General features: G+C 35.7%; 1 protein-coding gene across 2 annotated transcripts; it reads left to right on the top strand.

Annotated features, from left to right (window-relative positions):
• Window positions 1-13,651: 13,651 nt before the first annotated feature.
• On the top strand, window positions 13,652-24,481 carry CWC15 (CWC15 spliceosome associated protein). 2 transcript variants are annotated; one of them, XM_022561372.3, is made up of 7 exons: window positions 13,652-13,763; window positions 14,939-15,072; window positions 15,663-15,775; window positions 16,347-16,435; window positions 17,611-17,724; window positions 21,139-21,257; window positions 24,076-24,481. In XM_022561372.3, the coding sequence occupies exons 2-7, from the start codon at window positions 14,942-14,944 to the stop codon at window positions 24,203-24,205; spliced, it is 696 nt and encodes a 231-aa protein (XP_022417080.1). In that variant the 5' UTR covers window positions 13,652-13,763; window positions 14,939-14,941; the 3' UTR covers window positions 24,206-24,481. The 2 variants fall into 2 exon arrangements, with proteins under 2 accessions (XP_022417080.1, XP_022417079.1); XM_022561371.3 differs by having other exon boundaries at window positions 14,934-15,072.
• Window positions 24,482-25,435: the final 954 nt, after the last annotated feature.

Below are 25,435 nucleotides of genomic sequence, written 5' to 3'. Positions count from 1 at the left end.
TTTTTTGTGTGCAACCTATTTTCACTTCTTGAACACTTTTACGATTATTTGTTTGTTCCTTATTTTCTGAGATTTCATTAAAATATGATTGGTAAGTCTTTTTTGTCAACTATTGTGGTAGATTTGATGTAGATTCATATTCTTTGTTGCTGAGAACTTTTCTATTCCATTTAAAAAATATATTTCTTCCCACTATATTTTCAGTTTTCTCTCTCTGGAAATATAACTAATTGGATATTAAACCCCTTGGACTGATCCTTTAATTTTCTTATGTTATTTTTCTCTTATTTTCCATCTTTGTTCTTTTATTTTCCAAACATTCTAGCAATTATTTTTGACTTTCAGAAATTCTTTTTGTTCTCTGAATATTCCTTTTATTATAGATTTCTCATATTTTTCATGGCTGTAGATGTTCTCTTCTCTCTCTTGAAATATTAATAGGGATTTGTAAAAGTTTTATTTGCTCTCTACATATGTCTGTTTTCTCTGAATTCACTCTTCTAGGATGTTTTGGTTTCTGTTTTGCATGTTAAATTTTTTCCTTATACATCTAGTTATTCTTGGCTTATGTTTAACAGGCACTAAAGAGTTGGGTTTGCTATGTATGACTGGTAAGCTTTACTAAGAATGTTCTAAGTCATTTCCTTTGGGAATGGGGACAACTGACAGTGTCTGAAGGTAAGAGTACAATCAGAAGACTGTAAATTTATGCATCCATCTCATTTGAAACTGCGGCCCAGGAATTTATGGTGTCTTAATATTTTTGTTTTTGAGAAACATTAAAAATAAAGAAAATAGAATGTGTAACAAAACCCTGCATTCCAACCAGCCAGAATGGACATCTTAATATTTTGTCATATTTGCTTCAAGTGGTTTTTTTAAACAGCTTTATTGAGATGTAATTTACATAACAAAAATTTCACCCATTTTAAGTGTACAATTGAATGATTTTTGGTATATTTACAGAGCTGTGCAACCATCACCACAATCTAGTTTTAGAAAATTTCCACCACTCCAAAAAGAAATCTCATGTCCACTTTCTTGCAGTCACAGCCCATATCCACCCTCAGTTCCAGGCAACCACTAATCTACTTTCTGTCTTTATAGATTTGCCTATTCTGGACATTTCATATAAGTAGAATCATAATATGTGGTCTTTTGTGTCTGGCTTGTTTCACTCAGCATGTTTTTGAGGTTCATGTTGTAGCATGTATCAGTATTTTGTTACTTTTTATGGTTGAATAATATGCCATTATCATGAATATACCACATTTTTATTTATCCATTAATCAGCTCATAACATTTGGGTTGTTTTAATCTTTTGGATCTTATGAATAATGCTGTTATGAACATTCATGTACAGTCTATGAGTGGACATATGCTTTTATTTTTCTTTTATAGATACCTAGAAGTGGAATGCTGGGTCATAATACGGTGACTCTATATTTAACATTTTGAGAAACTGCTGTACTGTTTTTCCAAAGTGCCTGCAACATTTTAAATTTCCATCAGCCATGTGTGAGGGTTTCAATTCCTCAACATCCTCACCAACACTTGTTACTGTTTGTCTATTTTTTTATATATAGCAATTCTAGTCAGTGTGAAGTCCTATCTCATTGCTTGGATTTGCATTTCCTTAATGACAAATGATGCTGGACATTTATTATGATACTTATTAGCCATTCATATATCTTTTCTGAAGAAATTTCTATTCAAATCCTTTGCTCATTTTTGTATTTGTCTTATAATTGAGTTGCAAGAGGTCTTAGTATATCCTAATTATAAGTCCTTTATTGAATATATGATTTGCAAATATTTTCTCTCAGTCTGTGGGTTATCTTTTCACTTTCTTAAGTATGTCTTTTGAAGTGCGTAAGTTTTGAATTTTGATGAATCTAATTTATCAGTTTTCTTTATTGCTTGTGCTTTTGGTATTTTAGCTAAGAAATTATTGCCTAGCTCAAAATCATGGAGATATATTCCTATGTTTTCTTTTAAGAGTTTTATAGTTTTAGCTTACATTTAGGTCTATGATCAATTTTGACTTAGTTTTTGTGTATGGTGTGAGGTAAGGAGTCGGTTTCAGACTTCCATTTGTGGATATCCATTATTCTAGCAACATTTGTTGAAAAGACTATTCTTTCACTGTTGAAATATCTTCAAATTTTGTTGATTCTATTCCATTTAAGTATACAGCTATTCATTAAACTATATAGCTATCCTTATACCAATGCCTTGATTATTGTAGCTTTGCAGTTAAGTTTTGAAATGGGGAAGTGTGACTCCTCCAAAATTTTTATTCTTTTTTAAGACTGTTTTGGCTATTTTGGGTCCTTAGTATTTACATATCAATTTCAGGATCAACTTTTAATTTCTGGGGGAAAAAAAGCCAGCAGGAATTATAATAAGGAACACCCTGAATCCATAGATCAATTGGGGGAGTATTTCTATCTTAACAATTTTGTCTTCTGATGCATGAATATGGAATGTCTTTCCATTTATTTAGCTCTTCTTTAACAATGTTTTGTAGTTTCCAGTGTAGAAGTCTTGCACTTCTTTTGTTAAATTTATTCTTAAGCATTTTATTCATTTTGACAATATTGTTAATGGAATATTTTCTTAGTTTAATTTTCAGATTATTCATTGCTGGTGTATAGAAATCAACTGATTTTTGTATACTGATCTTGTATATCCCACAATTTGTTGAACTTATTTGTTCTAGTAGTTGTTCCTTAAGATTTTCTCTATATAAAATCATGCCATCTATCAATAAAGGTAGGTTTATTTTTTCCTTTCCAATTTGGACCTTTTATTTCTTTTTCTTGCCTAACTGCTCTGACTAGAATCCCCAGTGTAATGTTGAACAGACATTCTGAAGGGTCTTCTTCCTGTTTCAAGTACTTTTAAATAGAAGAAATAAATATTTCAGATGAAGTGGAAGTCCCTTTCAGATCTAAACCCCAAATCCTAATCTCCTTCTCCTCCCCAACGCCAGAAACAACAACTACCATGAATTTGGTGTATTTTCTACCTGTGGATGTGTGTGTGTGTGTGTGTGTGTGTAATGTGTATCCACATATATAGTGTTATTTTGTGTATCTGCTTTTTCTATAAATTATTTTATATCAAATATATAATATTTTTCTAATTTTTAAATTAAACATTAATAGCTTCAAGATGTATTCATATATATACATACATAGTCTGTCATAAGAATATATTTTTTATGCATTTCTGGGTACTTAGACTACTTCCAGTGTTTTTTATTGTAAAAAATGCTGCATTAAAAACCTTTTACATGTGTCTTAGTGATTATATGTGAGAATTTAGGTTAGATATTTTGGTTTTTAGAGAAACTGTAGAGAAGTTGTAGAGAAACTACACTTTGTATTTTATTAGGCAATGTCATGTTGCTTATCTATTGACTTTCCTAATTAACACTCACTAGCAGAGTAAGAGAGTTTCTTTCTCCATATCCCCAGATGCACTTGACAGTGTCAAATTTTTAGCTCTTGGTGATTTGATTGGCAAAACAATTGATCTCCTTTATATTGTTATTAATATTAATGTGTGACTTGTTTCCTGGTGGAATGCTTTTTCATTGATTTATTGGCCTTTTATGTGTTTTGATAATTATGTTATATCCTTTACCTATTTTTTAAGTTAGAGTGTTTTTCTTTCTCTACTGATTTGTAAAAGTTCTTTAAATGTTTGGGATACTAATTCTATGTCTATTGTATTGTTTCAAATATCTTATCCTAGCCACCACCTCCATTTAAATCTGTTTATGGTATCTTTTTCAGATTATTTTGAAAAATTAAGTATAACTAAATTTATTAATATTTTCCATTATGTTTTGTTCCCTTATGTCTTGTTTAAGTAACCCACTTATCTTTGAAGTCACAAAGATTTTATTCTCTTTTAATTTCTTTGTTTTTCATGTTAGTTTCACTCATTTAGAACATTGTTGTTAGGAGGTAGGGATCTATATTGTTGTTGCGGTTTTTTTGTAGAAGTCCAGTTGTCTACCACCATTTTCCCACTGAGTTGGAATCCTTCACTCTCATATGTCAAGTTCCAAAATAAGTATGGTTCTCTTTCTAACCTTTCCATTCAAGTCCTTTGATTTCTTTGTCCATTTCTGTGCCAAAACTACATTGTCTAAATTACTATAGCTTTATACTTAGTATTGATAGTTGGTAAGGCTAGTCTCAATGTCCTTATTCATCTTTTTCAGAATTAATTTGACTAGATTAGTAAAGTTAAATCTCAGTATACATTTTAGAATAAATTTTTCAAGTTCTATAAAAACCTTGTTGATCTGAGTTGAAATTGCATTAAGTTAAATAAAAATTTGGTGTAGACATAGCATTCCCACCCATTAATTGGTATATTCCTCCATTTATTCAGATCTTGTGTGTATTTCAATAAAGTTTCAGAATTTTATCCATAAAGACATATAATTGTTTCCTCAGATATATTCTAAGGAAGTTTGTAGTTTTTAGTGTAATTTTTTAGTAATTTATGGACAGTTTTCTCTATTAATTTTTAATTGATCTTATATCTCTTTTCAAACCTTATTCCTCTTATGTCCTACTAGTTCTATTAGCTTGACCATTGATTCTAGAGTTTTTCATGTAGATACTATTTTCTGAAAATATATACAAAAAATATATCTTTTCTTTTCCAGTAGTCATAGCTTTTTTTACTCTTTTTTCTTTCTTTTTTTTTTGAGCTGCTTAGGAATGGAAGTCATATAATTAGATATGATCTCCAGTAAAATGTTGACTATTGGCTGAGTTAGTAGAAATTCTACACTCATTTCAGATTTTCATGAGTGGTTCTCAATTTTAACATTACGTTGCATCCTATCATTTATCACCTAATCTGAGATACTTTTGAGAATGACAGAGACCCAGAGAAGAAAGGCATAAAATAGGACCCCACTAATTGATCAAGTAGCTGAAAAGCCATATAGAATATTTGAGTGAGGCAATTTAAAAACTGACCTAAAGTTCATATATTGAACTTTGTACTCCCAAACTGCAGAATATAATTTTTTTCAAGTACTATGGAAATTTTGCAAAATTGACCATAAAACTCTGGCCATAAAGCGGTTTTAACAAATGTCAAAGGGTTGAAAGAAGGCAGAACATGTTCTCTGACCACAAAATAATAAAGTTAGAAATTAATATTAAAAATATAACTAGGTAGCTCCCAATTCTGTAAAATTAAAAATATATTTCTAAATAAACCTTGTAATCATAAAGAAATAAAAATAAAATTAGAAAATGCTTTAAACCAAATGAGAGTGAATATGCTACATTCCAAGCCTGATGGGATGCTGGTAAACTGTATTAAAAGGGAGATTTATAGGTTTAAATAAATATCTAAGAAAAGAAAGAAGACTGGAAAATTAAATGAGCTAAGCATCCATCACAGAAAGTCGAAGTACAGAAAAGAAAGTAGAACAAAGAAAACAATAAAAATAAGACCAGAAATTGATGAAATAGAAAACTAATATAAAATAAAGAGAATAAACAAAACCAATAGCTGGGTTGTTTTGAGAAGTCTAATAAAATCAACAAACCCCTGGCGAAAATGGTAAAGACCAGAAATAGAAGGCAGAAATAACCAATATTAGAAAAGACAAAGAGGTCATCACTATAGATTCTGCAGGCATATAAAAGAAAATAAAGATACTGAAAAGCACTTTAAGCCAACATATTTTAAAATTCAGATGAAATAAATAAATTCTTAGAAAAATGTAAATAACAAAATTGACACAAGAAGAAATAGAATGCTGAGTATATCTATAACCATGAAGGAAACTGAAGCAGTAATCAAAACTTTTTTCACAAAGAAAACTCTACACCCCAAATGGATACACCAGCAAATTTTACCAAATATTCAAGGAAGAAGTAATTCCAATATTAGACAAATTTTCCTGGAGAACAGAAAAAGAAAGAATATTTCCCAACATATTTTATGATACAAATTGTATGTACAAGGACATGATGAGAAAGGAAAATAATAGGCATCTCACTTATGAACATAGATGCAGAAGTCCTAAATAGAATCTGAGTAAACTGATTCCTGCAATATATTCATCATAATCAAGATGGGTTTATTCCAGGAATGAAAGGTTAGTTTATAGTTAAATAAGTTAATATAATAACACACAGTAACAGATCAAAAGACAATCTCATTAGACGCAGAAAAGTGTTTGATAAAATCTGCCATCCATTTAGCAAACCAAAAATTCTAGGGAAATTTCTAATTGAATAAAGTACATCTACCCCAAACCTTCAGTAAACATCATACTTAGTAATTAAAAGTTTTCCCTTTCAGAGCAGGAAAAAGACAAGGATGCCTGTGATCACCTCTTTTATTTAACATTGTCCTGGATGTCTTATCCAATGTAAGAAGGCAAGGAAAAAAAGGGGAGGAGGGGAGAAAAGATCAGAAAGGAAGAAACAAAACTGCTGTCATTCTTAGAAGTGATTGTATATGTAAAAATTTGAAAAGTTCTATGAATAAACTATTTTACTTAATAAGAGGGTTTAGAACAGTCTCTGAATTTAAAATAGCAATATACAAAAAACAATTATCTTTATACATATCAGCAATGAACAACTAGACAACTAAAATTTAAGAAAGATGCCATTTATAATAGCATTAAAAATTAAGCAGTATCTAAGGCTAAAGCTAACAAAAATTTGCAAGACTTCTATGAAGACAATATAAATCTACTTAGGGGAAATTAAAGAAAATCTAAATAAATGGAAAAGACATAACCTGTTAATAGATTTTAAGACTCAATATTGTATAAATGTCAACTTTTAAATTGATCTACAGATTCAACATTATCACAATCAAAATCCCAAAAGTATTTTCATAGAACATGACACTTTAAATTTTATATTGAAGTGCAAAGGGCAGAGAATAGCAAAGTATTCATAAAAGAGGGACAAGCTGAGAAGGCTTGCTTTACCAGATTTCAAGACCCCTCTATTACACCATTCACAAAAATGAATTCCTGGTAGAATTGTGAAAGGCCTAACTATAAAACCTTCAGAAGATAGCATCTGAGAATATCAATGTAACCTTAAAGTAGGGAAGAATTACTTAATAAAGAAATACCATGTACTAAGGAAAAGATTAATAAACTGAACTACCCTCATATTAATTTTTGTATATCAAAATATACCAAAAAAAGAAGCCAAGAAGTGAAAAATTTATGCACAGCACAAACAAGTAACAGAGAACTGATGCCCAAAGTAATAAGAACTCATAGAAATCAATAAGAAAAAAATTTCAATAGAAAGACTGAACAGATACTTCACAAAGGAAATCCAAATGGACAATAAAAATATGAAAGGAGATTAGTACTCAAGGAGATACAAATTAAGACCTCAATAAGATATCACTATACACCCACCAGATGAGCTGAAATTGAAAAGTTGGACAATATCAAGTGTGGTGAGATTATGGGACAAGAAGAATTCTTATCGTGATGATGGGATATATATATATGAAATGTGTACACATGCACTTCTGCACATTTCCAAGAATGTTCATGGTGGCATTATGTGTAATAAACACATACTGGAAGCATAATTATTAGAATAAATAGGTTATACTATGTATTTTTATGCAATGAAATTCTATATATTATACCACAGCTACACATAATACACATTAAGGGAAAAAGCAAAGCACAAAAGAACACATATGATTCATTTATATAAAGTTCAAAATTGACAAGATTAAATATTATCATTTAAAAATGAATAGGCATTTATTGTAATTTATTTGGGGGCTTTATACTTGATTAAATTTTGTACATGTTCATTGTTTATTGAAAAGAACGTGTATTCTCTTGTTTTGGTTGAAGGATTTTATATCCATATATAAATGCAATATATATTAATGCATAAATAAATGCAATAAGCATACATATCTATACACAATCTGGTTTCTGTGTATCAATGTTGTGAATTTGTCTGCTTGATCTATCAAACTGAGAGAAGTTTATGTTAAAAAAATTCCCACCATGATTGTGGATTTGCAGTTTTTCTTTTAATTTTTTATTTTTGCTTCATATTTTTTCCAGACTATGTAGTTAGTTGAATAAATGTTCATGATTGTAACAATTTCCTAGTGGATTTCTGTGATGCAATAAGATGCCCATATTAATGTCCTTGTTAATGCTATACTATTTAAAGAATATTTTTGATAATTAATATTGCTACATAAGGTTCTTTGTTGTTTAGAATTTGCCTGGCCTGTTTTTGTCTACCCCTTTATTTTCTATATTTTTAGTTGTTTAGTTTTAACTGTTTTTTAATACGTTTGCTTTTAATTGTCTTAGTAATAACTGACTGGCCAGCTAGTGAGGTAGCCATGTGCTCCGATTAAGTAAGAAGTGCTTAACTTATAATACTGTCCAGTAACCTAGCCTGTACCATCAGCAAATTTCATCTTGAGGTTATCACCAGGAAAGCATCTCTCTGGGCTCCAGAGCATCTTCATTTAAAAACAGGATTTTGTTGGTAGAAAGCAAGCTACTTTATTTTTCTATTCTTTTCACTTTTCAAAACAGATTAAAGCACCAACTTTTTATATTAGAAAATTGGTCATTTTCAGGTTAAAAATTTTAAACAGATGTCATTTTATATCACTTTATTTTTTAAGTGTGATTTCTGACTTGTGACCATTGTTTTTTTTTCCTTCATTTTCAAGCAAAAGTTTCACACTTTGTGGGTTGGTAACTTTGCAAATGAGAGGGTTTACTAAAACTGGGGAAGTGATTCAATTGGAAGAGGAGGGAGGCTTGATTGAATTAGAGCTGAGCTTGGATTAAGGGTGGGCTGATTGAATTAGAATTTTGATAACACATATAGAGCCTGATAATCACATGATTTTTCATTTTCCTGAAAAGAAATCATCTTTCTGCGTCTTCGCGTATCTTCATTTCGAATCTGGATTTCAGACTAGCAGAATGAAAATGACTTCTTTTCTCCTTTAAAATATAAAAGAGATTAAGGCAATAACTTTTTTTTTTTTGCGGTACGCAGGCCTCTCACTGTTGTGGCCTCTCCCGTGGCGGAGCACAGGCTCCGGACGCGCAGGCTCAGTGGCCATGGCTCACGGGCCCAGCCGCTCCGCGGCATGTGGGATCTTCCCGGACCAGGGCACGAACCCGTGTCCCCTGCATCGGCAGGCAGACTCTCAACCACTGCGCCACCAGGGAAGCCCAAGGCAATAACTTTTTACATCCAAATGTGATTTTTTTTTTCCTGTTAAAACTCATTCACTCACTCACTCACTCATTCATTCATTTATCCACTCATTTGGAACACATTTATGGGCACCTATTGGTACCAAGCACTGTTTTAGATGCTTGGCCTACCTCACCAGGCAAAACAGATTCCTGTCCTTGTAGAGTTTATATTCTGCATGGGATAGATAAAGAAATAATAAACATAACTAAATTATATAGGATCATGGATGATGATAAGTGCTACGTAAAAAAGTTGAGCAGGATAAGGGATATAAGGTGTGCAAGATTTGGAAGGACAAAGTGGGAACATGGTTGCAACTTTAATTAGGGCTGTCATGGTTAGCTGACCTCACTTGACCAAAGACTTGAAGACAGGTAAGAGTGTTCTCGACCAAGGAGATAGCTAGTGTAAGGGCCCTAAGGCAGGTGTTATGCTCAAACAACACCAGGAAGGCTTGTAGCCTAGACAGGTATGAGCAAGACAGGAGGTCAACTAAGTACGGGGGAGCCTTATGATAGGTCATGTGAGCACCTTTAATTTTTATTGTGAGGGAAATGGGAGCCAATGCCTCCTCACTGTCTGATTGGATCCCCTTTTCCCCTATCCCATCCAGCTGTATTATTAACTTTCAAAAATTGCTGCCAATCTGATGCTGTAATGTGATGATCTATTGTTAGTTTACCTTCATTTTCCTAATAGAGAGGTTGTGTGTCATTCGTGTTGATTATCTACTTGGAATTGCTTCTTCTGAATGGCCTGCTTATACTCTTTGTCCATTTTTTTACTGAGTTGTTGTATTTTTTATATTATGCATATTAGTAGTAGTAGTACTAGCAGTAGTAATATTTTATATGCTATAGGCATTACAGGATTTACCTGTTAATCTAGCATTTATTTTTTGACTTCATTTTGGGCATTTTCTGCCATAAAATTAAATTTTTATATAGATGATTTTTTTAAATTCTTTCTTTTACAGCTCTTAGGTGTTCTGCCTTGATCAAAAGGCCTTTTACAGACCCCAAGTAGTACAAATAGTCTCTTAAATTTTCTTCCTAGGTTTTTATGATTTCTTTCTGCCCTTTCAGATGTTTAATTCAACTGGCTGCAGTGTTTGTTTAAACTTTGAAGCTGGAATTCCTACGTTATATCCTGACATAAGAATAGTCAGTTTTGTATTCACAGTTATGATATGAAAAGTCCTTTTCACATTGAATTAATATGACCGTTGCCATATTAAAATGAAGAAGCATTTTTTAAGGTTAAAGCATACTACAACATATCCAAAAGCTGATAAGAATCATCTGAAAGATATGGATTCATAGATTATGAGAGACAGAAAATATAGCAGGATGCCAATCACTAAGAAGGCTGGAGGGATTTGGACCCAGAACACAGGGAGAAGGTTAGGGTCACCTCATCTCTACCAGCACATGAAAGCTGAATGTAAGGAAATAGTCAAAGGCAGCTCGGTAGATCTGCTTGCGGGGAGATGAGGAATCCTCCAAGAAAAAGAGCTTCTATTTTCTCAGAGAAGTCAGATCACCCATTCCTGAGAAAGGAAATGAGGGAAAGGATGGTGAAAGAGGTGTGTAGATTTGAAGAAAGAGGGGAATGTGGGAAATCATAATATTGCAGAGTGGGAAAATAAACAATTAGGGGAGTATGAGAAGATTTGCAGGCAGCATTAAGGGCCCAACTAGATTTTTGTGGTAATGGGTTTATGAGGATTCTTGGGAGGTTATATATGCTTTTTGTCAGCTGAGAGGGTGAATTAAGTTTTTTACTTACTTTTATTTTCTTTTTCTAATACTTTCATGTCATTTAAGTAAAAAACTTTATAGAGTTTTGGTTTTTTACTAGTACTTTAAAATCATTTAAGTAAACTTTTAAATTTCTTTTTCTTATTAATACTTTCAGACCATTTAAGCCAAAGCTTTTTGGACTGATTATACTATACGTTGGTGTTAATGAAATCACAGGGATGATTATTTAATCATGGTTGGTGACCAAAAGATAAGGTGGTTAAATGGGAGGTAAATGAATCCAGGTGATTGACTCAGGGCTGATAAGGGCAGTTGGAACATAAAAACCAGGGGTATTTTCTATATTTGTGTCACCTCCTTGCCATTGTTATGTCATTCCTCTACTTCACAGTGCATCAATCACTCATTCATTCATTCAGCAAATACTTACTCAGCACCTATTATGTGCCAGGCACTGTTCTATATGCAGAGGATACACCAGTGAACAAGAGAGACAAGGTTCCTGCTTTCCTGGAACTTATGTTCTAATACAGGAAGATAGACAATAATAATAAAAATAATATTAATAATAATAACTAACATTTGTTTAGCAAATACTGTTTGCTGAGACAGTTTTAAGCACAAGTATTAATTCGCTTAATCCTTATAATAACACTATGTGGTAGTGTCTAGAAATTATCTCCATTTAATACATGAGGAAACTGAGGGCACAGAAAGGGAAAATAACTTGCCTGAGGATACAGTTAGGAAAGGGCAGATCTGGAATTTAGAACCAAAACAGTCAGGCTATAGATCCCCTTCTCTTAATGACTTTGCTATGCTGCCTGTCAGACAAGAAACAAGGCAATAAACAATGAACAGAATAAATTCAGTAGTGTTTAGTACTATGAAAAAATAAAACCGGGTGATGTGATGGTATTTGTGTGTTGGAGGGACAGGGGTGCAAATGTAGATGTCAGGGAAAAACTGAGGAGGTGATTATTTGAGCTGAGACTTGAAGAATGATAATACAGCTATGTTGGGGCACAGACAGCAGAGATAAGCTAGTGCAAAGGAATCTTGCTTGTGAAACAGAAATGCAGGGTTGGCTGTGGCTAGAGCTTAGTGTGTAGGAAAGTGATTGATTAGAAGTGAAGCCAGAGAGATCGGTAGGAACCAGACCCTAAGAAACCTCAGGTCACATTAAGAAATTTGACTTTTATTCTAAGTGCAGTGGATTTTTATGCAGGAGTGTAACACTACCTGATTCACAATTTTAAAAGATCACTCTCATTGTTACAGGCAAAACTGACTGTGGGAGAAAAGTGGAAGCTGGAAGATCATTAGGGGGCAATTACAATCCAGGCGGAAAATGATGGTGGCCTGGACTTGGGCAGTGGAATGAAATTTAGGGTGTATGTTGAAAGTAGAATTGGCACGACTTGCAAATAAACTGGATGAGAAAAATGAAGGAAAAGGAACTTAAGTAGGAGCCCTGGGATTTTGGTTTGAGTAACTAGTATGATGGTAGTGTCCTTTACTGAGATGTGTAAGACTAGGGGAGTAATAGCTTCCCCAAGAAAAATCAAGATTTGAACTTTATGGGGCAAGGGACTTTTTCTATTGTTTTGTTTCATGTAAAGTTCAAAGAAAGAGTTCTAGGGGTAAAAAGCTTTTCTATGTTCAATTTTATGAGCTTTTTACATTTGAAACCAAGTTGGGGGAGTTGAATTTTCATTTGTTCAACAAATATTTATTGAGCATCTACTGTGGCCAAGGACTATGTGATCAGATACCAAGATGAACTAAGCAAACAAGATCCCTGCTCCCAGAGTGGTTTTTTACGGGGAAAGAGTAAGCACGATTGGTGATTTCTCATTTTCCTGTTCGCTGCCTTATTAAAACTTCACCTAACACCTGAGTAGCCATCTTACATTAATAACTGCATCTAGTGCTCCTGGCAGTTGGGCCCACCGTTCTAAAAGTTCCATGTCGGTTAATACATAAGGAAGCTCTAACAGTGACACCTTCCCTCCCACTAGAACTCAGGCTTTTTAAAAAATAAAAATTTTAACAAACAATACGAATACAACCTTTGCTTTGAAGACTAATATTTTTGCAGGAATGGTACCTTTATAAAGATCGTGGTTGCCCCCGTACATATTTGTTCTTTCTTCATATCCAATTAAATGAAAATACTAGTCTTTCCGTAGCCCAACTCTCTAGGGTTGTTGGGTCTAGCTCAGGAGAAAGGAGCTGGAGCCGTTGGATTTAAACAGTTTGGTGTAATCCTTTTCTACGCTCTCTCTCGCTAGCCGGGGACGTGGTGTCTGCTACCCGGGGCTTTCCGTCCACGCAGTACCGGAATGAAGGCGTCTGGGAGGGGGTCGGAAAAGTAAAAGACGGAAGAGACATTAAGTAATTGGTTCTTGAAAGTATAAAATGATGCTTAGGGTCTACTCTTAAGCACTGATTTCAAATGCCCGCCCCCTTGGCAGTTTCAGCCCCGCCCCTTGATGTCGTCACGCCGACTTCCACCTTGGCCTCCGCTGATTGGTCCCCGCCTCCGCCTCTGAAAGGCGGCTAAAGAGCTTGGGGTTTGCTTCCGGGTCTTGGGCTTTAGCGCTGGGCGCAGAGGTTTCTGGGAGCCAAGATTTAAAATGGCGTCTGTATGATCTCCTGAGGCAACTGCATCGGAGCTCGGCCAGAGTGAGCGGCAGCAGGAAAGCAGACTGTGAGTGGGGCGGGAAAGGGCGATTGGGGACGGAGGCGGAGAAGCGAGCGCGGGCAGAGGAGGCCCTGGAGCGGCGGGCGGGTGGTGGAGCTCAGCGCTTGTCAGGAGCGTCCCCAGTCCCGGGCTGGCAGCGGAGAGCGCAACGTGAAGATGACTCTGCAGACAGCGTTAAGCAGGGTCCGGGCTCCCCCACCCCTCGCCGAGTGGGGCAGGGGTGAAGGGTCAGCGGGTTCCCGGGGACAGCCCGAAGGTGAACCCCCCAGAGGCGCTGGTAATGATAACCCGGGGGGATGTGGGGGGCGGCGGCGCCCCCAGAGGCCGGCAACCCTGTTTCTCCCTCTCTGGGTACATCGCTCTCCCGTTTTTTTGAAAATCGAGAGAAGTGGACCATTTCCCCCAGTTTCCCCGACACTTGCTTTTCCGACGCTTGAGGATGTTTTAGTAGCCACGTCTGCTATGCAGTATCCTTTAGCTGCTCAAAAGCAAAAGTAGCATAACCTTTGGGGGTGGGTTCCTGTGTTTTGAGCATTTCTTAAATTGTAATTTGCAAAAGATCTGATTTGTATTACGTTGGCTGCTGGAGAAAATTGGATCAACAAAAGGTTGTTGGAGAACTTTGCCTCTAACTGTCATCAAAATCTAGCTTTTTTTCCAGGACACTCGGTAGCTTTGTCAGTGATTTTTTTATATATCTTTTTAGTTTTTGTAGTTACTATCCTGTTTTCTGCTGTGTGAGATTTAGATAAAATGGGAACCTTAAGGAGTCTGGTGGAGTAAGGTTGAGCTGAGATTTTTTAAAACTCGGACATGGCAGTACTGTATTTTACGAGGGTGTTGACATGTCAAGTCTCATCATTTCTTAATAATCCTATTAGGAGTATCCCCATTCCACAGATGACAGAAACTTAAGCTTGGTGGTTTGCCGGAGGTCACAGAGCCAGAAGGAGAACAGGAACACAAACTCATATCTTCATGACAGACTAGATATCTGCCATGTTCCTTGTACACCCTGAGCCTCATTATTTGTTTTGTTCAGAGCTTTTGAGGTTATTTTATAAGTTTTGGGGAATAAGTTAGGGAAATTGTTTCACAAGGAGGGATATTGATTAATACTTTATAAAATGAGAGTTCATCATATGGGAAATAACTTGACACTATTTTTCTTCAAAGCATAGAAGATGACAACAGCAGCTAGGCCAACTTTTGAACCTGCAAGAGGGGGGAGAGGAAAAGGAGAAGGTGATTTGAGCCAACTCTCAAAGCAATATTCAAGCAGAGACCTACCCTCTCATACAAAGATAAAATATAGGTAATGAAGCCTTTTCTGTTTTTCTTGTTTCACAAAGCAAGACCAAATCTGTTGAATGACATGGTCATGAGATAGTACCATGTGTGGGTTATTATTACTTACCTATTTTCATAGGAGTAGAATGCAATAGTGTTTCTGACACTAAAATTATGCTCTATGATTGTAAAATGCTACTAGATATTCCTTAAGCAGAAATTCCAATTAACATATGAATTTCCATATGTAGATGGAACAGTAACTAATACATTACTTCAGAGGCACCAGGCTCTGTCAGTACTAATCAATATAAGATTAAAAGTGTTACTCTCACCAGCTGTGAATTAACATACTAACCAAAAGTAAAGACATTTTGATCAGCCTGCAGCCTTATTATAAGAAAGTATGTGATTTAGTTTGAGTTTCTTGAAATATTGGATACATCACAGGATGCCTATTAGTAACCTTCAGATTAGGGTGATCTTGTCCCTTTCCCCCAATGGGACTTTATGCTTCAGGGACTCAGGACAAAGTTGCTTTTTGTGAATTGTCTTCCATTACTACAGCCATGTGTTTTTTAGAAGTATTTCTGCCCTGTTTTGTTTCTACTTTAGACAGACTACTCAGGATGCCCCTGAAGAAGTTCGGAACCGTGACTTCAGGAGAGAGTTGGAAGAGAGAGAGAGAGCTGCTGCAAGAGAAAAGAACAGAGACCGGCCAACCCGAGGTGCCAACACTACCCCAGACGTTTCTCTCATAACGTTATGTTGACAGTAGTTTTTCTTTCATGTGGTAATTGGAATGGATTACTATTTTTGTTTGTTTGCTTTTAAATATGGGTGTGAGCTATAACAGTTTCTTGAAAGATTTGATTGGATTAGAGATGATAATGAAGTTGATTCCAATTCCATCTTTTTATGTTTTAGAAAGAAATAGGTGATCTGGGGATATTTAGCAACCATTGTTTCAGTTCAGATCAAGGAGTTTTTAACTGCTTACACAGCCAGACTTTTTGAGGCCCCATGGTTTCTGTCTATGAAATTCTTCCATTTTTATTTCTAGCATATGTAAACTATTTCCTAAATTTCCTGAGAGAGGTTACAGTTCCCATATTAAAATCAATACTTTTATTCATTCATTCAGTAAATATCTGCCAAGGGCTTATTTGCCAGGCACTGTGGTTATAATCCCTACTGTCATGCTTAAGACCTAAGCTCTTCTTGCCCACAGGTCCCTAAAATGTTATAAGAAATGCAGGATTTGATTCAGTAAGCTAGATAATGTTTGTTTTCCCCCAGAACATACAACCTCCTCTTCAGTGTCAAAGAAGCCTCGGTTGGACCAGATTCCCGCTGCCAACCTCGATGCAGACGACCCTCTAACAGATGTATGTTTTACTTCCTCCTCTCATCTCCATGTAGTAATTTACTTACCATTTTTCTGAAATACCTTTTTATCTATTCTTTTGGCTTTAAGAAGCGATTTGTATTTATTTTTACTTACTATTATTCAATTATAGCTCTGACTTCAATGCTAAACTCTATAGTTTATTTTAAAACAAAAAGCATTATCTTGTGGTTAATCAAACTTCAAGTTTGATCTCTGGAGAGCCAAAGAAGGAAGAGATCTATTAAAAGATACGCTTCCCTAAAAAATAATTCCCTGTATTAAACCATGGAAATTGGACTAGTTATTCTTCTTCAGAGGGCACTCTTCAGACTGGGCTCTTTATTGATAGCATCCCCTGCAGTGAATGTAGGGGCCTTTCCATACTTGCTACCAATGATGCCCCTTCCAGATGTTCAATGCACTTAATGGCTCGCTCTGTGCTTAGGGAGGAATGTGATCTAAGTGGAAGGTTTTTAAGGATTGGCACTTTAATTACATTAAAATTTAGTGGGACTGCACAGTCTGTAATTAATTTGCAGTTTTCTACATACAGAGGAAAAATCTGAGTGACTTTTCAAGGGTAGCATCTAATAAGCATATATATTAGTAATTCTAGAGTTGACAGACTAAATTAAAAATTAACTCAGTAATTCAATATAAGGAACTCAGTTTTAAGTGAGATATAATGATTATTCATTTGAAACTATTTTTTTCTGAGAATTTAGCACCCTTTTCTGTATCTTTGACTGTCTTTAACTCCTAGTTGTTTTGAGCTATATAAAATTATTTTGACTCCCAGGGTCAAAGTATGTAGTGTGTATCATACTTTGTAACACTTAGTATAAAGTGTTCCTTTTCTGGTTTTAGAAATATTTTCATATGTAAATTCCCATTTGACTATGTAAATTTGAAAGGTACTTCATTATACTCTTTGCTGTTATAATGTCTAAAATACATCAGAGGTTGACATTTTAGTAAGTAATTGTAAGCTTTTTTGTGGGGTTTTATTTTATTTTTTGGTTGTTGCTAATTTTAACCGTATTTAGGTACATTTATCTTTCCCTCTAGGAAAATTAATCCTGCTCCAAAGATTTGATGAGTGCCACTTCTATGGAAAAAAATGAATAATCTATTTTGTCTCCCATCTCCTGGGCCATCACCATTCTTTTTTAGGAGGAAGATGAAGATGAAGATTTTGAAGAGGAGAGTGATGATGATGATACTGCAGCTCTTCTTGCAGAGCTGGAAAAAATAAAAAAAGAAAGAGCTGAAGAGCAGGCCAGGAAGGTAAAACCAGCATGTTAAATATTTACATCTTCTCACGTAAACTAAAGTAGAAGTGTTTTTTAAATCAAGTAATATCACCTTATATTAGAAATCATCCTTACCATGTCTCAATATTATAAGACCTGTAGGACTATAAATCTGGTGATTCCTATGACATCCTAAGTCTCCTGGTTATGTTAGAAATTCTTTCCAAATAGTTCAGACATACTCATCAAAATGCTCTTCATTCAGTTATTTGTTCAATAGATATATAGTCAGTGTGTTAAGTGTCAGAAGAATCAAAGATGATTAAGATGTAGTCATAGTCTACAAAGAACCCACAGGTGTAGTGAGGCCGTCTTTATCTCTCTCCTTGTCTTCTGACCCAGCCTTCTTTCCAGGCACTTGCTGAGGCCATCTGTCAATAAATTTTATATAACCTAGATTCTCTGAGTCCCCACAGTCTCTACATTTACACAATGGAAGGAAAGAATGTCTAACTCAAAGATAGACGAATTAAATAGGATCCATAGTATGTACCTTTAAACTTTGAGTGAATTACCCATTGTAGTAACAGTAAGAGACAAAACTTGGGAGGCAAGAGCAAGTCAGAGCACTAGAGATTTGTAGACCAGTGCTAAAGGAGTTTGAGCTCTCTTCCAAAGGACCTGTGGAACTAGTCGGTTTCAGCTGGAGATGGTAAGGTTGGGCATGCATTTTAGAAAGATTACTCTGGCTGAGGTGTGGAGGGTAGAGGAAAGAACTGAGTAGGGGACTGTTCCAATAACCCTCACATGCAGTTATGAGAACCTTGCATGATAGGAGTTGGATTTGAGAGAAGTCAACAGATGCTGATAGAGCTATCAAGGAGATAAAATTGACCAGAGAAAGTGACTGATTAGCTGTGGCAGTTTCTGGGTTGATGTTGGTGCTATACACTAATCAGGGAATGCCCAAGGATGGGCATGTTTCAGTGGAGGGAAAAATAATGAGCTCTGTTTGGCACATACTGAACTTGATGTATTGTGAGACACTCAAGTAGATATATCTGCCTCCACTTTTTTTTTTTTCTCCCCTGGCCACACTGCACAGCATGCGGGATCTTAGTTCCCCGATCAGGGATCGAGCCCATGTCCCCTGTAGTGGCAGTGCAGATTCGTAACCACTGGACCACTAGGGAAGTCCCTGCCTCCACTTTCAACCAGAAAAGAGCAGCTTTTTTAATGGGCTTCTGTGTAAGATTTCATTTGAACCAAGAATTGCTCTATTTAAAAAAAGGAAAGAGACTTGGGGAAAAGACTGGTGTAGGTTAATGGTTAGAACCGAGGGAGGTAGAGTTCAAATGGATCAGAAGGGTCAGGGAAGAATTCAGAAAAGAGGAAGATTTTGGGATAGGCTTTGAAGACTGCTAGAATTCAGATTTGAAGAAGAAAAATATTTAAAAATACAATTCTTGTCAAAATTTGGCATATGATAGCATAACTCCTGTAAAATTATAAGACCATTCCTACACTGGCTCACCACAAGAGGGCAGTTGTTCTGTTCCAAATTCTTTTGGCCTCCCTAATAGCTGTGGATACGCAAAGAGACATTTAAATGCATTTGGTTGACCTTTAAGGAGCATAAACATTTTAGACAGAAGATCTTGGCAATTTTGCAAGGTTCTTCTGATTTCTTTGTACAAAATGTGTTGGTGTTTTTTTTGGATTCGAATGACAGTTTTATTCCATCTGTCCCCCATTTCCCTGTCTGGCTTTCTAGTGGCTGGTTTTTGAGGTGTTCCAAAATGTTTTCAAACCAGTCAGCCTGTGTCAAGGGCTGGGAAACTTTCTGTAAAGAGCCAGATAGTTAATATTTTAGGCTTGCAGGCCATACAGCCTCTGTCACAACTATTCAACTCAGCTAACTGTAATACAAGCAGCCATAGGCAGTGCATAAATAAATGGCTGTGACTGTGTTCCAGTAAAATTTTATTTACAAAACAAGATGGTTCAGATTTGACCAAACCACAGGCTGTCCATCCTTTATACCTATAGTCGTGAAACAGTGTATCTGGTACTTGAGTATGGAAAGAGTTGGCACCTTTTTTCCCCAGTGCCATGTATGACAACCAGTAACTCTAAAGGAAATAATATTCTGAACGTAAAATGATCAGGACCTTATTACATCACTTATGTTGTTATATTATAAATTTGGATACATTGTATGCTTGAGCTCCTGTTTGTCTAGCATCTCAGAGATATGTCTTTTTACTTTTAGCATCAATATAATTTGTTAAAAATAAGTATATAATTTTTAGAAAGCTATCTGTTCTTAATCTATGATGGATGCTCCTCACTTTTGCTTGCTTAAAGTCTGAAGATGACTTAAAGGAATTTTCCTGTTAATTGCCCTGAAAATTGCATCTTCTCACCTCCCAATTATTTGGCCTCATAAAAATTAAATCAGTTGTTCACACTTGATTATTAAAATGAAGTATCTTTAACCTGTATAGAAAATCAGGTTATTTTTCCGAGTGGTCTAACACAGGCTCATTATAAATAGACTTCCAGAAAGTCCTTTTTCCCTTGGTATATTAAGTCATCAACTTTGTCACCCCCAAAACACAGCAAAGTGGGATCTATCTTTGGTTTAAGATAGCATGGAATCAGATAGATCTAGAAGTTATGGCTAAGGATTTTAGACATTTTATGTTTCTAATTCTAAGAAGGAGACTGAGGGTGATTTGAGTTTAAAGAGGTTAATGCTAAAATAAAAGTGAAGAAAGACAAGCATGTAACTGATAACAGATGAGAGAGATAAAAATAGAAAGTCATTAACAATAAATCATAAGAATAAAATGGGTAAATCTCAGGTAAATTAGTAGAAATGCATGTTTACTGAATATAATTTTTTACACGATGGTTTATCTTATTTTATGACATAATTCTTGGTTAATAATAACTTGTCACCAGTCCTAGAGATGTGAGTTTACATTGTTAGTAATTCAAAATAAAATTATTTTTAATCACAGTTATATATAACCCTTCCTTAAAAATTGAGATAATTCCTTTGCTAAATGTGTCTTTTTGATGTTTAATATCTTCTTAAATTATTAGAATATTTATAGATGTACTCTCTTAAACAGTTATGTAATTTTGTATGTACTTCAAGAAAGAAAATAGATTTAAATATGCAAGTCAAGAATGTCAGTCAGAAAGAGACTAATGAATGTATGATGGCAAGCATGAAATGGTTATAATGAACATGCCCAATTATTTTATTTTGATAAGTGAGACTTTTCTGGTATGTCTTAAAAACAAAGAAAAAGCAATACTACCTTGATGCTTATCCCAATCTCCCTCTTAAAATCTTAACAGTCTTTTAAAATATGAGTTATAGGATTGATGCCAGAAGTAATATAAGTAAATATGAATCTTCCCCTCTTGTTGGCAGGAACAAGAACAAAAGGCTGAAGAAGAAAGGATTCGTATGGAAAACATTCTGAGCGGAAACCCTCTCCTTAATCTCACTGGCCCATCCCAACCTCAGGCCAACTTCAAAGTTAAAAGAAGGTACTGTACAATAATGGGTTGGAGAGATATGTATACACACACACACATTATGAGTTTTATAGCAAACTATATTATGTAAAGCTTCTAATACCCACTTTCCACTGATATTTTTCTCCATCACATTTTGGAATAATGGAAGGAGAATGAAAGAAAATAAACTTATTTTCAGTATATATTTATAGTAACCAGCTGTGTACCAGAGATTGTTCTGAGTACTAGAGACAGAGCAGTGCACTAAGCCCTTGACCCTACAAAGCTTACATATATGTCAAGGGTCCCCAAAACCATCCTTCACATTCAGAGACTAGAAGGTCTCAGGGGGCTCAGCATGTAGCTGTTCTCATGACTAACTTAGTGAAGATACACAGCCAGATCATAAAGGGAAAAGGCACTGAAGGAAGTGTGTGTGCTTCCTTATGCTGTGTCCCTCCTATAAGGGGTCACACAGAGCACATTCTTTACCCTAGTAATGAAAATGCAGCAACATTTGTGCAGTGTTGCTGCCCAGGAAGACCCATTAGAGACTCGCAGGGTTTTTATTGGCTGCTCATATAGGCAACCTCTGCCTAGTACATACCAAAATTGAGAGTCCCGGAAAGAAAGCAGGTGTTCATAAACCACATTATTTGTACAGACAGTCTAGACACAGTGACAGTGAGAAGATTCCTGCAATCCAAGTTTCCAGATGCCAGCCAGGGACCTTCCTAAGGACAACAGTGTGTGTGTGTGTGTGTGTGTGTGTGTGTGTGTGTGTGTGTGTGTGTGTGTGTGTGTGTGTGTGTGTGTGTGTGTGTGTGTGTGTGTGTGTGTGTGTGTGTGTTCGAGAAACCCTGCTGTAGGCTTAACATTTAAACCATATCTATTATTTCTCACCACCTCCACTGCTGCCATCTCCATCCAGAGTGATGCAGTCCCCCTAACTGGTCTGCTTGCATGCTCACCACCCTCTCCATCCCTACCCCCAGTTTTTTTCCTTAACATAGCAGCATCATGGTCCTTTTAAAATAAAAGATCTCAATCCTGTTCTAAACCATCCAGTGGCTTCCTGACTCATTCATAGTAAAAAACAAAAACAAGTCTTTACAATGGCAATTGCGTAAGCAAGGGAGGATTTGCAAGAAAGGTGACATTTTATTAGAGACTAGACTCCAAGTTATTTGACCCGAGCTATTGAAAGGATAGAGATGGGGAAGAATGTGAACTGAGGTGGGGAGGCGGAGGGACCGATTTAAGACATGGTAACTTTGGGATGATATGTATGTCTGTGTGGAAATGTTGAGTAGGTAGCTTGATACACAGTTCTGGAGTTAGCCCAGGCTAGAGATCATGAATTTGGGAGCTGTCAACTTACAGAAGTTTCCTGAAGCCATGAAGACTAGATGAGGTTACTTAGTGAATGAGTATAGCCAGAGAGGAGGCCAGAGGACTGAGCTTGGGGTAATATTTCGAGGTCGGGTAGATGATTAGCTGTCCCTACCTGGAATAGTACCTGGTACATACTAGGTGCTCAGTAAATATTGATTATATGAATTATGAATGAAAAAAACTAGGCTGAGAAGGAGCAGCCAGTGGGGAAGAAATGAACCGAAAGAGGCTGGTAGGTGCCTTGGAGCCACACAGACAGTTTCAAGAGGAGGGGAGTATTTATCTAGGTCAGATATTGCTGACAGGCCAAGTGAAGTGGGTACTGCAAAGTGGCGGTTGGAGTTTGGGCCCTGGGAGAGCAGTGCTGGTGTTGAGAGGGAGGGGTCAAAGCCTGTGGGGAGTGAGTTGAGGAGAGAGTGGGTAGAGAAAAAACTACATTGATTTATATTTGTATTAAGCTATATAGTTCTGCCTTGTTTGGATGCAGATAAAATCGTTTGGAGACTGAAACATGTTGTCTTAATGTGCAGATCACATTTGACCTAGCTCTGCTCAGCTTTTCACATTTCTCTGCACTGCACCAGTGATGACTTAAAACACTGTTTTCAAAGATGCTCACGTTCTTTGCTTATTTTCGATGTGCAGTTTCTTCTAGCGTGCATACGTCCACAGGCAAACACACACATTATATAGGCTTTCATTTTATATATGTTTTTGAGAGTTTATGTATTACATATGTGGGTTTGTGTTTTATATGCTAGATGATATTTTCAAATCATAATCTTTATTTTCTATAAAACATGTATTTTGTAGCCCATCCATGGGTGTTTTTTTGGTTTTTTTTTTAAGCTTACACATTATGAAATCCAGCCAGGAGAAAGAACTAGAGATTCCTGCCCTAAGCTCTTCAGCTGCTCTTGCTTTGTGTTTAATGTAGATGTGAGCCAATATATGAGCCTTAATTGTTTTACCCAAATAGTTTCTTCTTTTGCCCTAAATTGTAAATACTACAGTGAATGATTACTAAATGTTAACTGATAAAAGAGTATGTATAAAATCCTTAAAACCACATAATCTAACTATAGTAAATCGTCCAGCTATCATCTAGAGCTGTCTATACTAATCAGGGTAGAACCAGGTACTGCCTCTTTGTTTTAGACCTGAAAACATTAAATATTTATGTAATTTCTTCTTTTTAACTCAAAGTTTCTTATACTGGAGAAATGATAAGAATGTTGTGTATGTTCTAAATAAGGATTACCCTTCCTATTATAAAAAAGCAAGCTAACAGCCTATTAAGAATTACTTTATTCTTTTGGGTGTAATTGCTACATTGAATGATGTACAGGTTGAGCATCTTTTTGTGTGATGAATAAGCTTTACAGTTCACAGGGTGTTCTTGTCTGTTGATACAAGCATTGTAAGATTGTTCTATTTTCTTTTTTTCTTTCAGGTGGGATGATGATGTTGTTTTCAAGAACTGTGCAAAAGGTGTAGATGATCAGAAGAAAGACAAAAGATTTGTAAATGATACGCTGCGATCTGAATTTCACAAAAAGTTCATGGAGAAATATATTAAATAGTACAGTTTTATGTGCTTAATTAAAGGCTCTAAAATGTAAACGATATGACTTTATTTTGGTTGTTTTGTTTTTCTCTTCCCCTGCCATCAAAATTGTGTATAGGCTTCCCTAATTTTAAGTTCCAAAATATCTTTTCCTTTATTGATTCCTAACTTGATAAGGACTGGGAATTGGTTTAACCAGTTGCCATCTCAGTATTTCCAGTCATATGTTTTTCTTTTGAATATGGGAAAAGGAATCTGCTTTTAATAAATATTTTTAATAATCTGTGTCAAATCTGTGTCCCCACCTTTTTTGTTGAAATGTGTGCAGCTTATAAAACATTGCATATTTTCTTTCGTGTGTTGTATTTCTTTGTGTTAACTTTTTCTCCTCATATCTCTAACATTGGCTTAAAGTCAGTTAATTCATATCTCCTCTGTATCTTTTAGAAGTGTGATGAAAAATTAAAGAGATTCCATTTTGGACCACCATGTTGGTATGGAAGAGTGTCATCAAACAGGAAGCACCCTGAGTGTGTGTCAGGGAGCATGGGGTACCTCTCACTTGTGCAGGCGCCCCTTTCTTTTTTCTCAGCCCAAAACAAGAGCTCCTTAAGCATGCCTAGGAAGCACGTGACGTTCACCTGTGTTTTGGTTACTCAACTGCCATGTTTCTCTTGAATGAGATAGGTAGAGCTTGCACACTGACACTCATTAGATGCAAAACCTTGGAGAGTTTAACATCAAACAATACATGAAATAAAACCTTTGGAAATAGAATTGTTATCTTGGAGGATATGGATACAGGAAGTGGGAGGGTCTGTACACAGCTGGAAAATGAAGTTTCCCTAAACCTGGGCTGGGATTTTAAGGATGTCACATTGATAGAAAATGTGACACCAGAAATTAAGCCTTCTACAGATAGAGACGCATTTATAGGATTCCTCAGCTGTGAATGATGTTGAGTTTGGTAAGGTTAAAGATAAAACTTTTAAAGCAAAAATAATGTGTTAGTTATCACTGGCTATTTATTTAAACCCCCTTCTCTAGGATCCCCAGTGGAAGCTTGGACACAGGTTGTATGTAACCTGAGTCAGGAGTAGAGCTGGAATCATAGCCCAGGTCTTGACCATGTTCATACCCTGCTTTTTTTTTTCTTCCAACTGAGCAATTTACACATAAATTTGAATACCTTGACTAGTATTTTTTTAAAGCCTTTAATAGTACTGAAGCACTTTTATCTCCAACT

Source organism: Delphinapterus leucas, chromosome 7 (assembly GCF_059928025.1).
Source record: "Delphinapterus leucas isolate spDelLeu-1000000601 "Yukka" chromosome 7, BTC_Dleu_Yukka2, whole genome shotgun sequence".
NCBI lineage: Eukaryota > Metazoa > Chordata > Mammalia > Artiodactyla > Monodontidae > Delphinapterus > Delphinapterus leucas.
This window is presented reverse-complemented; position numbering and strand designations above follow the sequence as displayed.